This window comes from Hyaena hyaena, unplaced genomic scaffold (assembly GCF_003009895.1).
Source record: "Hyaena hyaena isolate Hyena2069 unplaced genomic scaffold, ASM300989v1 scaffold_1087, whole genome shotgun sequence".
In the NCBI taxonomy this organism is placed as follows: Eukaryota; Metazoa; Chordata; class Mammalia; order Carnivora; family Hyaenidae; genus Hyaena; species Hyaena hyaena.
The window spans coordinates 507,561-520,318 of NW_024081700.1; the positions used below are offsets into that span (position 1 = coordinate 507,561).

General features: G+C 47.0%; 2 protein-coding genes across 3 annotated transcripts in view; one reads left to right on the top strand and one right to left on the bottom strand.

Annotated features, from left to right (window-relative positions):
• YBEY (ybeY metalloendoribonuclease) overlaps positions 1 to 4,568 on the bottom strand; it is a 6,740-nt gene extending 2,172 nt beyond the window's left edge. Inside the window, exons 1-3 of one of the 2 annotated variants that reach the window (XM_039222148.1) lie at positions 4,440 to 4,568; positions 3,496 to 3,723; positions 1,032 to 1,160 (exon numbers count right to left, since the gene is read on the bottom strand). In XM_039222148.1, the coding sequence (XP_039078079.1) occupies positions 1,032 to 1,160; positions 3,496 to 3,705 (339 nt within the window). In that variant the 5' untranslated portion in view covers positions 3,706 to 3,723; positions 4,440 to 4,568. Of the gene's footprint in view, positions 1 to 1,031; positions 1,161 to 3,495; positions 3,748 to 4,439 lie in introns of both variants that reach the window. The other variant, XM_039222147.1, reaches the window with a different exon arrangement.
• A 166-nt stretch (positions 4,569 to 4,734) lies between these two features.
• Positions 4,735 to 12,758, top strand: part of LOC120223921 (minichromosome maintenance complex component 3 associated protein) — a 57,907-nt gene continuing 49,883 nt past the window's right edge. Inside the window, exons 1-6 of the mRNA XM_039222146.1 lie at positions 4,735 to 4,942; positions 5,639 to 6,955; positions 7,186 to 7,409; positions 10,147 to 10,225; positions 10,457 to 10,601; positions 11,715 to 11,905. Coding sequence (XP_039078077.1) covers positions 5,737 to 6,955; positions 7,186 to 7,409; positions 10,147 to 10,225; positions 10,457 to 10,601; positions 11,715 to 11,905 — 1,858 coding nt within the window. The 5' untranslated portion in view covers positions 4,735 to 4,942; positions 5,639 to 5,736. The remainder of the gene's footprint in view (positions 4,943 to 5,638; positions 6,956 to 7,185; positions 7,410 to 10,146; positions 10,226 to 10,456; positions 10,602 to 11,714; positions 11,906 to 12,758) is intronic.

The following is a 12,758-nucleotide window of genomic DNA, read 5'->3' on the forward strand; positions in this document are numbered from 1 at the left end:
ATGGGGTGGGGGGTGGGGGGGGGGGGGGGGGGGGGTGGGCCCCCCACAGAAGGTAATAGAAGCTTGGGGGTGGGGGTGGGCTGCCCCCCACTGTAGGTACTGAAATCTCGGGTGGGGGTGGCCCCCACTGCAGGTACTGAAGTCTCGGGGGTGGGGGTGGCCCCCACTGCAGGTACTGAAGTCTCGGGGGTGGGGTGGGCTGGCCCCCACTGTAGGTACTGGAATCTCGGGGGTGGGGGTGGGCTGCCCCCAACTGCAGGTACTAGAATCTCGGGGGTGGGGTGGGCTGGCCCCCACTGCAGGTACTGGAATATCCGGGGTAGGGGTGGGGCTGGGAGCGGATGCCCCCAGCAGCCTGTGGGTGCACAGTGGGTGCACAGCTGCCAGCTGCAGAGACCCTGGAGCCGAACCCCATGCTGAGCAGTCCTTTCTGTGCCAGGGCTCCTGTTCCCAGAAAGCCCACCCTCACCCCAGAAAGCAGGCCCCTAACACCTGTCACAATGGCTCTTGCTAGAAAGCTCTGCTTCAAGTCACACAGAAGCTCCAGGATCCCCTAAAGATAGTTCAGGGGCTGTTTGGTCAAAGAAAACACCTCAGTCAAATCCATGGGAAGCTAAAATACGATCACTCTTCAGAACCACCCCTCATTTCTTTGCATCAAGCTGAGGAGAGTGGGATCTGGAAGGCCCTGGAGGCTACAATCCCACCTGCTTCAACAGTTCAGTAAAGAGCTTATTCAGCAGGTCTGAGTTAGCTAAATAGCCTGCTGAGCTCCAGAGGTCAAAGCTAAAAACAAGGCCGTTTCTGGGAGTTTCCGACAGGTTTCCTGTCCTCTCCTCTCACCCAACACTGTTCTCCCCTCTCTCTGCGAGATGATGAGACAGGGTGCTGTCCCTGCTCATAGGCCCCCTCCCCCAATAATCCCTGTCCCATACAGGAGACTGTGGGTGCAGGAGTCCCACCCATGACCTCTTCCCAGGGCCCGGGTGACACAGCGATGGTGTCCGGGGCCAGCACACATTCCCACTTACGGTCAGGATGTCATAGTAATCCTCATTTCCTTTGCACTGCTGGAAGATATACTCCACTCCTAGGAAAATGTCACCCAAGTTGTAGTCATCCGGAAAATCAGGCTGAGGAAGTTCACCTGCTTTTACATTCTGTAAATGAGGAAATACAGATTTGGAAAGCGCGACCTCAGGAAGACTACCCCGACAACAGCCTACACATTTCATTCTGGAAGACCCCCAACTCATCAGTGTCAAGGCAGGTGAGGGGTAGGGGAGCGACAGTAGAGCCACTGTTTAGCAGTGACTTCAGATGTTTCTGATGTGAACAAAGGCAACAGAAACATTTCCTTACAACAGCCCACTGACAAGCCCCTCTGGGGGCTCAGCTGCCTCTATGATGACACTTTGCTGGGGGCAAAAGGCGACCTTAGCCTGACCCCCCAGGATCCTGTAAGCCTTCTTTAAACATCTAGAAATTCCTTTGGAGGGGGGCCTGGCTTTGGCTCAGGTCATGAGCTCACGGCTTGTGAGTTCAAGCCCAGAGCCTGGATCCTGCCTCGGATTGTGTCTCCCTCTCTCTCTGCCCCTACCCAGCTCGCACTCTGTCTCTCAAAAATAAATAAACATAAAAAAAAAAAAAAAAAAGGAAGTTCCTTTGGAAACTTCCTTTATCTCTAGTCCCCAAGGTACAGGTTAGCCATCATCTCCCAGGCATATGGTCCCCTGATAGGTGTCTGAAGGGTCTCATGAGTAAGGTTTTCCTAGACAGAAATAATTTAACTTCTTACAACAGCTCACCCTCTCAGGGCCCTGGAAACCTTGTTTCCAAAATTCCTTGGAGGTTTCTGCTGTCCCTGACGCTCTCCTGACTTGAAAGTATGAGGGGCGCCTGGGTGGCTTAGTCGGTTAAGCGTCCGACTTTCGCTTAGGTCATGATCTCGCGGTTCGTGGGTTCGAGCCCCGCGTCGGGCTCTGTGCTGACAGCTCAGAGCCTGGAGCCTGCTTCGGATTCTGTGTCTCCCTCTCCCTCTCTCTGCTCTTCCTCAGCTCGCACTCTGTCTCTCAAAAATAAATAAACATAAAAAAAAAAAAAAAAAAGGAAGTTCCTTTGGAAACTTCCTTTATCTCTAGTCCCCAAGGTACAGGTTAGCCATCATCTCCCAGGCATATGGTCCCCTGATAGGTGTCTGAAGGGTCTCATGAGTAAGGTTTTCCTAGACAGAAATAATTTAACTTCTTACAACAGCTCACCCTCTCAGGGCCCTGGAAACCTTGTTTCCAAAATTCCTTGGAGGTTTCTGCTGTCCCTGACGCTCTCCTGACTTGAAAGTATGAGGGGCGCCTGGGTGGCTTAGTCGGTTAAGCGTCCGACTTTCGCTTAGGTCATGATCTCGCGGTTCGTGGGTTCGAGCCCCGCGTCGGGCTCTGTGCTGACTGCCAGCTCGGAGCCTGGAGCCTATTTCAGAGTCTGTGTCTCCCTCTCTCTCTGACCCTCCCCTGCTCACGCTGTCTGTCTGTCTCTCTCTCTCTCCTAGAAATAAATAAAAAATATTTAAAAAAAAAAAAAAAAAAAAAAAAAAAAAAAAAAAAAAATTTAAAAAAAAAAAAAAAAAAAGAAAGTATGAAACCAGTCACTCACTCCTCACAACCCCAGTGCAGCTCTTCCTGCGTACCGATCCTGACCCTGTGCTTTAATAAAACCACCTTTTTTGCACCAAAGATGCTTCAAGAATTCTTTCTTGGCCATCAGCTCTGAACCCCAACATTCCCACATCTTTTCCACCTCGTTAAAAGACTTACTTTCCTTCTCTTGCACTCTTTCCAGTGCACAATCACACAAATCCACATCAGCCCAATTTTTTATTTCTGTTCTTTCTGTTCTTTCTCCCTCTCTCTCTGTCCCTCCCTCGCTTGCACTCTAGCTCTCCTGCTCTCTCAAAAATAAATAAGCAAAAAAAGAAAAAAAATATTTTTTCAGTGTTATTTTACATTTTCAGTGAAAAATTCAGTGATATTTAAGTATTTCAACCCTACATACTTGTTACAGTAGCACATAATTGCAGAAGCGCTGCCCTTCAAACTCACTCAGTGGGTGGGACCAATCACTTTTTCTCCCTGGGTGATGGGTATTGGTCAATAGGAGTTGGTCACGGTGTACTCTACTCGTGTATACTTTATTGTTTTTTTTTTAATTTTTTAGATGTTTATTTATTTTGAGAGAGTGCAAGCAGGGGAGGGGCAGAGAAAGAGGGAGAGAGAGAGAGAGAGAGAAGAGAATCCCACGCAGGCTCCACGCTGTCAGCACAGAGCCCAACGAGGGACCCAAACTCACAAACCCGTGAGATCATGACCTGAGCTGAAATCAAGAGTTGGACTCTTAACTGACTGAGCCACCCAGGTGCCCCTAATTTTAAAGTTTTCAAAATCAAACTTAAAAATCAGAGTATTTACACCAGAAGGTAGACCAGACGAGAATACCTTTTACCTCATGAAATGGAAAGGAAAGCACATCTGTTGGCAGATTTTTCTCTCTGTAGATTCTATTAATATGCTGAATACCCTTGTTGTCAACACAGACGATCGCCAAGTCGAATTTCTGCACCCCTAAAATACTCCTCACAATCTCCATCTTCTTGCGAAGAGGTGCTCTCCTAATGGGGACAGCTCGTTGCAGATTTCTAAGCACCAAACTCATTTTTCGATTAACATGGCCCTTTAAAAATGTTTAAAAAGGAGCCTGTGGTCAAAGTGTAAGACAAATCAGTTATTGAAAGTGGAAATAAATTCTATAAAAACACATACACACACTATTTTATTTGGTGAAATTCACTGAAAAATGTAAGAGAATTTATATTTTACCATAAGGAAGATATAAAAATGAGAGAATATAATAGCAAGTTCTAGAGTCAGGCCTGCCAGAATGGATAACAGCAGGTAGGAAATTAAGACCTGCAGGCAGGAAGGGTGCTGTTAATAATGAAAGGGGGTGGGGAGGGGCGGTGAGGAGGTGGAGGAAGAATAGGGTGAGTTGTGGGGTGCTGGCGGAGGCGTGGGGTTATACAGGGTGGGGGAGGGGGAGGTGTGGAGCGATACAGGGTGCGAGGAGTGGGGAGGGGTGCTACAGGGAGGGGTGAGGGAGGGGAGGTGTAGGGTGATGTGGGGTGAGGGGAACTGGGGAGGGGTGCTACAGGGAGGGGGGAGGGGAGGTGCGGCGCAACACAGAGTGGCGGCGAGCGTGGAAGGCCGCTACGGGGAGGTGTGTGTGAGGGGAGGGGGAAGAGTACGGCCCAAGGGTGTGAATCCTGGTAGGTTGAGGCTTCCGAGGGACCGCTCAGCATGGGCACCGAGGCTCCGAGCGCAGGCCCCGGACAGCACGCGGGGTGCGAACGGCGCCCCACTTCGGAGAGAGGAAGCCACCGTCTCACGTACCAGGTTGGAAGCCAGCAGAGCCCTGTCGGGTTCCCGGGCGCCGGAAGCCCGCCGACAGTCCGGCAGGAGGGCGGAACCAGAGTGTGGCGGAGCGGGAGCCGGACCGAGCCGCGCGGAAGGACCGGAAGTCGGTCCGTTGCGTTTTCTTCCCGACGCGCGCAGCGAAGGCCTGGCTCCGGCGGCCGCGGTCCGCGTCTGCGCCTCCAGCCGGGCGCCGAGGGGCCCGGGGCGGCAGCGGGGGGCGGGCCTCCGAGTCCCTGAGCCGGATGGTGAGCGCGGCGCGAGGCCCGACCCGGGTGGAGGCCGCTTCCTTCCCCTGCGCCACCCCCAGCCCCGCCGCCGCGCCCCTGTAGCCCGCGGAGCCGGCCTGGGGCGCGGGCGGTCGCTGAGGGCCGGGGGCGGGGCTTTGCCGGTTTCGCGGCCTCTATTCCCGGCCCTTCCCGGGTCTGGGGGTGGCCTCTGCGGGGCACTCGTCCTTTGGGCCGGTTCCTGGGTCTTCGCAGGTATGGCTGCACAATTTATTTCTGTATTTGGGAGGAGCATTTAGTGTTCTGGTTACTGGGAGAAAATTGGAAAACACCGAAACACTGATGTTCTTAACAGCGTCACACTGTAGTTTTCTGGCTCTGGAGATGGGAGGAAGTTTGGAGAAACTCTTCTCTTTAAAAGTGTGACTGCATTCATTTTCTTGTTGCTCTTTGAGATTTTTCGTGAATTTACCAATTCAGTAAAATGAACTGAATTTTTCTTTAGTCTGAAGCATCACGCTTGAAGTCTCCAATAACGAAGTAATTTATTTTTTCTACCTTCTACTCCAGCCCCTCCCTCTAAACCCCCCAACGGAGTCTCAGAAAATGGCTAGCCCTTTGATTTGACCGAGTTTTTTTTTTTTTTTTTTTAATGTTTTATTTATTTCCAGGAGAGAGAGAGACAGCGTGAACAGGGGAGGGTCAGAGAGAGAGGGAGTCACAGACCGAAACAGGCTCCAGGCTCCGAGCTGGCAGTCAGCACAGAGCCCGACGCGGGGCTCGAACCCACGAACCGCGAGATCATGACCTCAGCGAAAGTCAGACGCCCAACCGACTAAGCCACCCAGGCGCCCCTGATTTGCCCGAGTTTTATTATTCCTACAACGAGATATGTGATTAAAAGTTCTCTTCTTAGTCTTCACTGTGATGATCTGAATTTTTGTCTTCTAGCTTATTGTAAAGATGAAGGGGAGCTTCCTAGTTGAGCAGACTGTTTAAAGAAGAGAACAACTTGCGTACATATAGTATTCACTACCTTGGATCAGAAGATGAACCCAACTAATCCTTTCAGTGGGCAGCCGCCTGGGGTTTTTCCAGCATCTTCCAGCAGTTCCATAGGAACATTTCAGGCTAAGCCACCATTTAGGTTTGGTCAGCCCTCACCTTTTGGACAAAACAATACGTTATCTGGGAAAACTTCAGGATTTTCACAGGTATCCAGCTTTCCAACATCTTCTGGAGTAAGTCATTCTTCTTCAGCACAAACATTAGGATTCTCCCAGACCTCAAATGTTGGACTTTTTTCAGGACTTGACCACACTCCAGCCTTTGTAGCTGCCTCTGGGCCTTCAAGTTCATGTGTGCCTGGAAACCCAGGATTTAGTTTTAAATCACCCAACTTTGGGACTTTCCCAAGTACTTCTACATTTGGACCAGAAACTGGAGAAATAGCAAGCTCTGGCTTTGGGAAAACAGAATTTAGCTTTAAACCTCTGGAAAATTCAGTGTTCAAACCAATATTGGGAGCTGAATCTGAGCCAGAGAAAACTCAGAGCCAAATTACTTCTGGATTTTTCACATTTTCTCATCCAATTAGTAGTGGACCTGGAGGACTGGCACCATTTTCTTTTTCTCAGGTGACAAGTAGTTCAGCTACCAATTCAAATTTCACCTTTTCAAAACCAGTTAACAGTAATAACTCATCATCTACTTTTACCTCTGCTTTGTCAAACCAAAATGTAGAGGAAGAGAAGAGAGGCCCTAAATCACTATTTGGAAGTTCTAATAGTAGCTTCACTAGCTTTCCCATATCTTCAGGGTCTTTGGGAGAACCCCACACAGTTAACAAAACAGGTGTCAGACAAGGATGTGAAGAAGGTGTATCCCAAGTGGAGCCGCTTCCCAGCCTCATGAAAGGACTGAAAAGGAAGGAGGACCAGGATCGCTCCCCAAGGAGACATGGCCATGACGCAGCAGAAGATGTGGACGCTCTGTCGAGGGGAGATCATCCTCCAGATAAACGACCTGTCCGCCTGAATCGACCCCGGGGAGGCACCTTGTTTGGTCGAACGATACAGGATGTCTTCAAAAGCAATAAAGAAGTAGGCCGTCTTGGCAACAAGGAATCTAAAAAGGAAGTTGGCTGTACTGAGTTCGGGGAAAATGACCCCGTGGCCATCCCAGGAGGGAGTCCGTCTCTCCCAGCACCTTCCCGGCTCCCAGGTGTGAATAAGGAAGAAGAAACTGAAAGTAGAGATAAAAAAGAAGGTGAGCTCTAAAAATGTGTGCCATGCAGTAAATGCTGCTGTTACGGTCTTGGTAAATTTCCCTGAGTCTTAGTTTAATGTTTCTAGAAAATTTGCTGTAAATGTTAGAAATTCTGACATACTAAGAAAATGTCTTTCATCTATGAACATTTACTTTGCTCTTCCATAGTTGGTGCTTCCTGTTTCAATGTGACATCTGCTGCGTTTTTGTGCCTGCTCTCTTATTCCTAGATTCTCTAAGGGGAACTACTGGGCGTCAAAGTAAAAGAAGCGAGATCACAGACGGTCTTGGAGGCTTGTCTCCTGCTGAACTCACAGCAATCCAGTGCAAGAACATCCCCGATTATCTCAATGACAGAACCATTCTGGAGAACCACTTTGGTAAAATTGCTAAAGTGCAGCGCATCTATACCAAGCGCAGCAAAAAGCTTGCAGTGGTGTGTTTTTTTGATCATGTGAGTATTTCCAACAAATTTAATGTGAGTGAGAAAAAGTTTGAGTGACCTTTGTGACTTTAAAACCTAGTTTTTATTTATTTTATTAAAAAAACTTTTTAATGTTTATTTTTTGCGAAAGAGAGACACAGTGCAAGCAGGGGTTGGGGAGTAGCAGGCAGAGAGAGAGAGGGAGACACAGAATCCAAGTCAGGCTTCAGACTCCGAGCTGGGGCTTGAATCCCCAAACTGTGAAATCATGACTTGAGCCGAAATTGGACACTTAACTGACAGCCACCCAGACACCCCATTAAAACCTATTTTTTTTAGGGGCGCCTGGGTGGCTCAGTAGGTTAAGCATCCGACTTTGTCTCAGGTCATGATCTCGCGGTTCGTGGGTTCGAGCCCCGCATTGGGCTCTGTGCTGACAGCTCAGACCCTGGAGCCTATTTCAGATTCTGTGTCTCCCTCTCTCTCTGACCCTCCCCTGCTCACGCTGTCTCTCTCTCTCTAGAAATAAATAAAACATTAAAAAAAAATTTTTTTAGAAACATTTTTTAATCTATCAGTTACTTATTTGTTAGAATTTGGATAAGTACTCATCTTATTCTTGGCTCTGTAATCGCATAGCATTTTTTCAAAATTAAGTTTTTTTGTTTTTGATTTGCTTTTATTTGGTCACAGTACATAATCACTGTAAACATTCTAACAATACAGAAAAAGTAAAATCCCCTTGTAATCTCATCCTCCAGAATAACTGATGTTACTTATTTGGCTTATACCTTGACTTTAAATATGTGTATAAGCACATATCTGCATAATGCATTGGTTGCAGGTGGTATGCATACAGGGACTGTTCACTTTTTGTTGCTTTATATTTTTATTATTTTTTCTCAATTTTCATGTGGGGAAAATTAAGTTCTGTAGAATTTGTAAAGTGGAAAGCATGTTTTCATATTTTTTTAAGTGATGGAGCCATAGCCTGTTTATGTGGGGGAATAAAACAAAAAGTCTATGGGAGGAGGCACAAAATCACCCATAATTCTATTTTCTAACATGCCAACTGTGAATATTTTAGTTAATACCATTGTAAACAAATGGTCATGTTGTTTTTATACAAACGGGATCACGCTGCATATACTGGTGGTTATCTTTTCAGGTTGTAGTCTTTAGTGTTTTCTGAAATCAGTAAATTGCCTAGATTAGAAGAGGATTGTTAAGTGCCACATGACATTCTATCTTGTTTATTTACCTCATTAATTTTCTATTTGTGGACATTTTTGCACGTATTTTTTTTTTTTAATGTTTTTATTTCCAGGAGAGAGAGAGAGAGAGAGAGACAGCGTGAGCAGGGGAGGGTCAGAGAGAGAGGGAGTCACAGACTGAAACAGGCTCCAGGCTCAGAGCTGGCAGTCAGCACAGAGCCAGACGCGGGGCTCGAACCCACGAACCACGAGATCATGACCTAAGCGAAAGTTGGACGCTTAACCCACTAAGCCACCCAGGCGCCCCTTTGCATGTATTTCTAATGGGTTTATATCCTTTGTTTAAATCCCTGAGAGTAGTACTTTACCAAAATACTTGCATAGCTTTAGAGCTTTTGCTGTTTGTCTATTTTTTTTCAATTCAGTGGCATTAATTACATTCACAGTGTTGTATCACCATCGCCGTTATCTGTTTCTAGAACTTTCTCATCATCCCAAACAGAAACTCTACTACTCAGCAGTATTTCCCCATTTCCTCCTTTTCCCAGCCCTTGGTGACTTTTAATCTACTCTCTATCTCTAAATTTGCCTATTCTAGGACTTATATTTAAGTGGAATCACAGTTTTTGTCCTGCTTGTTTTGGTCAGCATCACGTTTTCAGTGTTTGTCCATGTGGTCGTACTTTATTCTTTTTATGGATGAATAATAATTCCATCATATAGATACATTTTTCTTTATTACTCTGTTGATGGACAGAGGCTATGTCTACTTTTTGGCTGTTTTGAATAATGCTGCTGTGAACATGGTATGCAAATGTTTCCTATATACTCTCCTGCCTATGCACTTAGGGGTGGAAGTGGTGGGTCTATGCCCTATTTCTGTTTTTTTGTTTTTCAAGGTATTTGGCTATTGAGATGTACTTTTCTAGCTGAAACTTAAATATTTATGTAATAAATATGTAAATGCATTGTTATTTGAAGTAGTTCATTAATATATACAATGCTGATGTCTCCTGATTACCCTCATCTCTCCTGTTACCCAGGAGCAAGGACAGTTACCTAGTATGGTGTGTACTGGTGTGTATTTTTCTAGACATTTTCATAGGTTTATCTGTAGGTATACTAAAAGGTACTTGGTTTTGTGATAAAATGTATCCCGCGTATGTCATTCTCTTCCTTTTGTCTTTAAGTGTGACTTGGCAATCTTTCCATCACTGTATGTAATTACTATATTACTGTATATATACTGTGTGTGTAATCAGATGGTTAGAGTCACCTCACCAAATGCCAACAAGATTAAGCTACGGGTTCTATCACAGTAAAGTCATTACTTTCAGAAAGGAGAAGAGCAAATCCATGCCTGTGAGACAGGTAAGGGAGGTGAGGACTCTGGCTGCTGTGACCAGAGGCAGACTGTATGGTCAGAACATGCAGTGGGTGGAGGCTTTGCTCTGTACAAAATTGTACAAAATTCTGCTACTGCATTTGAGGTTTTAATTTCATTTCCTTTGGTCTGATGTCCTCATACGTTGTGGTGTGGACTGTTTCCCTAGGCGTCTGCAGCCCTGGCTAGGAAGAAGGGGAAAAGTCTGCATAAGGACATGGCTGTCTTTTGGCACAAGAAGAAACTAAGTGAGTTTGCGGTTATTCCTGGTGTGGTCTCTGGTGCTCTGTGTGGACGGCCCGCTGAGCATTCCCCAGCACCGGGGCAGGGCTGCCTGGCCGTGGATCCTGTGTCTCAGAGTGTTTCTTTGGGATGCTTTGGAATCTCCTGTAACAATTCTGAGAGTATTTTTCAAACACAAGTAAAATCCAGTGTCACGTGACTTGTGGTTCATAAATTCTGTGCTCTCATGTCCTCAGGTCCCAATAAGAAGCCCTTTTCCCTGAAGGAGAAGAAGCCAGGTGATGGCGAAGCTGGCCAGGGCCCGGAGGACGCATCCTTTCAGCACTCCCCTCTTGGCAAGCCTGTGGTGAGGGCTGCGGCCGTCAGCCTCCTGAGTAAAAGGTGCAGCTGGTTCTTCCTGAGGACTGTTGGTCATGGTGGCGTTTGGGTTCCTTGACTTCTGTGCACTTGGTGGCAGTCTTGTCAGAGCATGACTGGGAAGTGGGTGATACGCTGACCCTTGAGTAGTGTTTCTTGGGGAATGGGAGCTTGGGAGAGGGAGAGGAGGACATGGCGGGAGGGCAAGGGGGAGATGGCCGCTGCGCTCCTCACTCGTCCCACTCAGTCCCACGTCCCACACTGTTGTACTCCATATATAACGAGCAACTTTTTCCCTTACAGGGTCTGACTGTAGTAACCAAGTGTTTCTATTAGCTACTTCTAGCAGTTTCCAGTATGACCTGTAGGTCTAGCTTATCACGGTGAAGCAGCCTCCCTCTTGGCCACATTGTAGCTGGGGAGCTATACAGGGGTAAGGCCGTCAGGCCAGGGTGGGCAGGTGACAGGTGCTTCACAGGGCCTCCCTGTCTGAATGGATATCCGTTGGCAAAGGCTCCCTCCCCAGCCCTCTTCCCGTGTGACCCCACCTTCCTTCCACAACGGGCTGCTGCTCTTTAATCCTTCATGTATTTTGGTCAGCGTGTCGTTTCCTCACTTTCCATTTTGCAGTTAGCAGTTTAGTTGCTGATCTGCTTTTGCTTTCCCCCCTCAGCCAGTCACATCTCCAGTGTTCAAGTTCCCAGAGTGTTGAAAGCCAGCTAGAAAACGGGGAAGCTGGGAGGCCGTGTCCATTTCTTTTTAGTACATCCTTCTGCGGGAATGAAGTTATTATGAAAACACGTAGACACATGATTTCCTCGTGGCGTTAAAGTGGTTTTTTTCCCCCAGGCTGAGTTTCATTTTTTTGAGATAGAAATCTGCAGATATTCATCTCATATGTTTAAATGAGTTCATCTCATTTTTTTAAAGTATGCAGTGTTTCAAAAATTTAAAATCACAGTGAAAAATACTAACACCTTTGTGCTCCTCATTAACATTATCGTGTCCTCTCCTGTTGGTGCTTTTAGTTTCAGTTTTGGAGGAACAGAAAATCTTGAATAAGGGAAGCATCCAGTACTGGAAATGGCAGAAATGCCTGATGGATACAAGGCCATTAATGTGTTACTTTCTTTGTAGCTCTCCAGTGAAGAAGCCAAGTCTTCTAAAGACCCAGCAATTTGAGGGAGACCCTTTTGATTCGGGTTCCGAGGGCTCCGAGGGTCTTGGGCCATGTGTGTCATCTCTTAGTACCCTGATAGGCACAGTGGCTGAAACATCTGAGGAGAAGTACCGCCTGCTTGACCAGAGGGACAGGATCATGAGACAAGGTATGGTGGGTGCATTTCAGCAGAGGTTCAGGGACCTGGCTGATGTCATGATAAGGTCATTGTGGGAGCTGTGAGGAGGGAGTGACTGCTGTCTCTGGGGCCCCAGTGTCATTGAGCCTCAGGCCTCTGATGAGCCCTCATGTGATCTTTGTTGTTTACTAGTTTCCCTAGAGGGTGAACATAGGTGCGGATATAATGCAGGTATGTCTTTATTTTTATTAAAAAAAATTTTTTTAAGTTTATTTATTTTTGAGAGAGAGTGCTAGCAGAGGAGGGTCAGAGAGAGAGGGAGATACAGAATCTGAAACAGGCTCTAGGCTCTGAGCTGGCTGTCAGCACAGAGCCTGACACGGGGCTCGAACCCACAAACCATGAGAGATCATGACCTGAGCTGAAGTAGGACGCTTAACCGACTGAGCCATCCAGGCGCCCCAAATTAAACATTTTATTTTATTTTATTTTATTTTATTTTATTTTATTTTTTTCTAGGAGAGAGAGAGAGACAGCGTGAGCAGGGGAGGGTCAGAGAGAGAGGGAGTCACAGACTGAAACAGGCTCCAGGCTCTGAGCCGGCAGTCAGCACAGAGCCCGACGCGGGGCCCGAACCCATGAACCGCGAGATCATGACCTAAGCGAAAGTTGGACGCTTAACCGACTAAGCCACCCAGGCGCCCCTAAATTAAACATTTTAAAGGACAATTTGTAGACATCTAGAAAGCATATACTAAAACTCAAAATGTTTTGTTTGACAGAAAATCCCATGAACAAAACTAAGAAATGTCAGCCCAGGGGAAAAATCTGAAACTCCTATCACAAAGGGCTGATTTCCCTGATACAGAAAGAACTGTGGAAA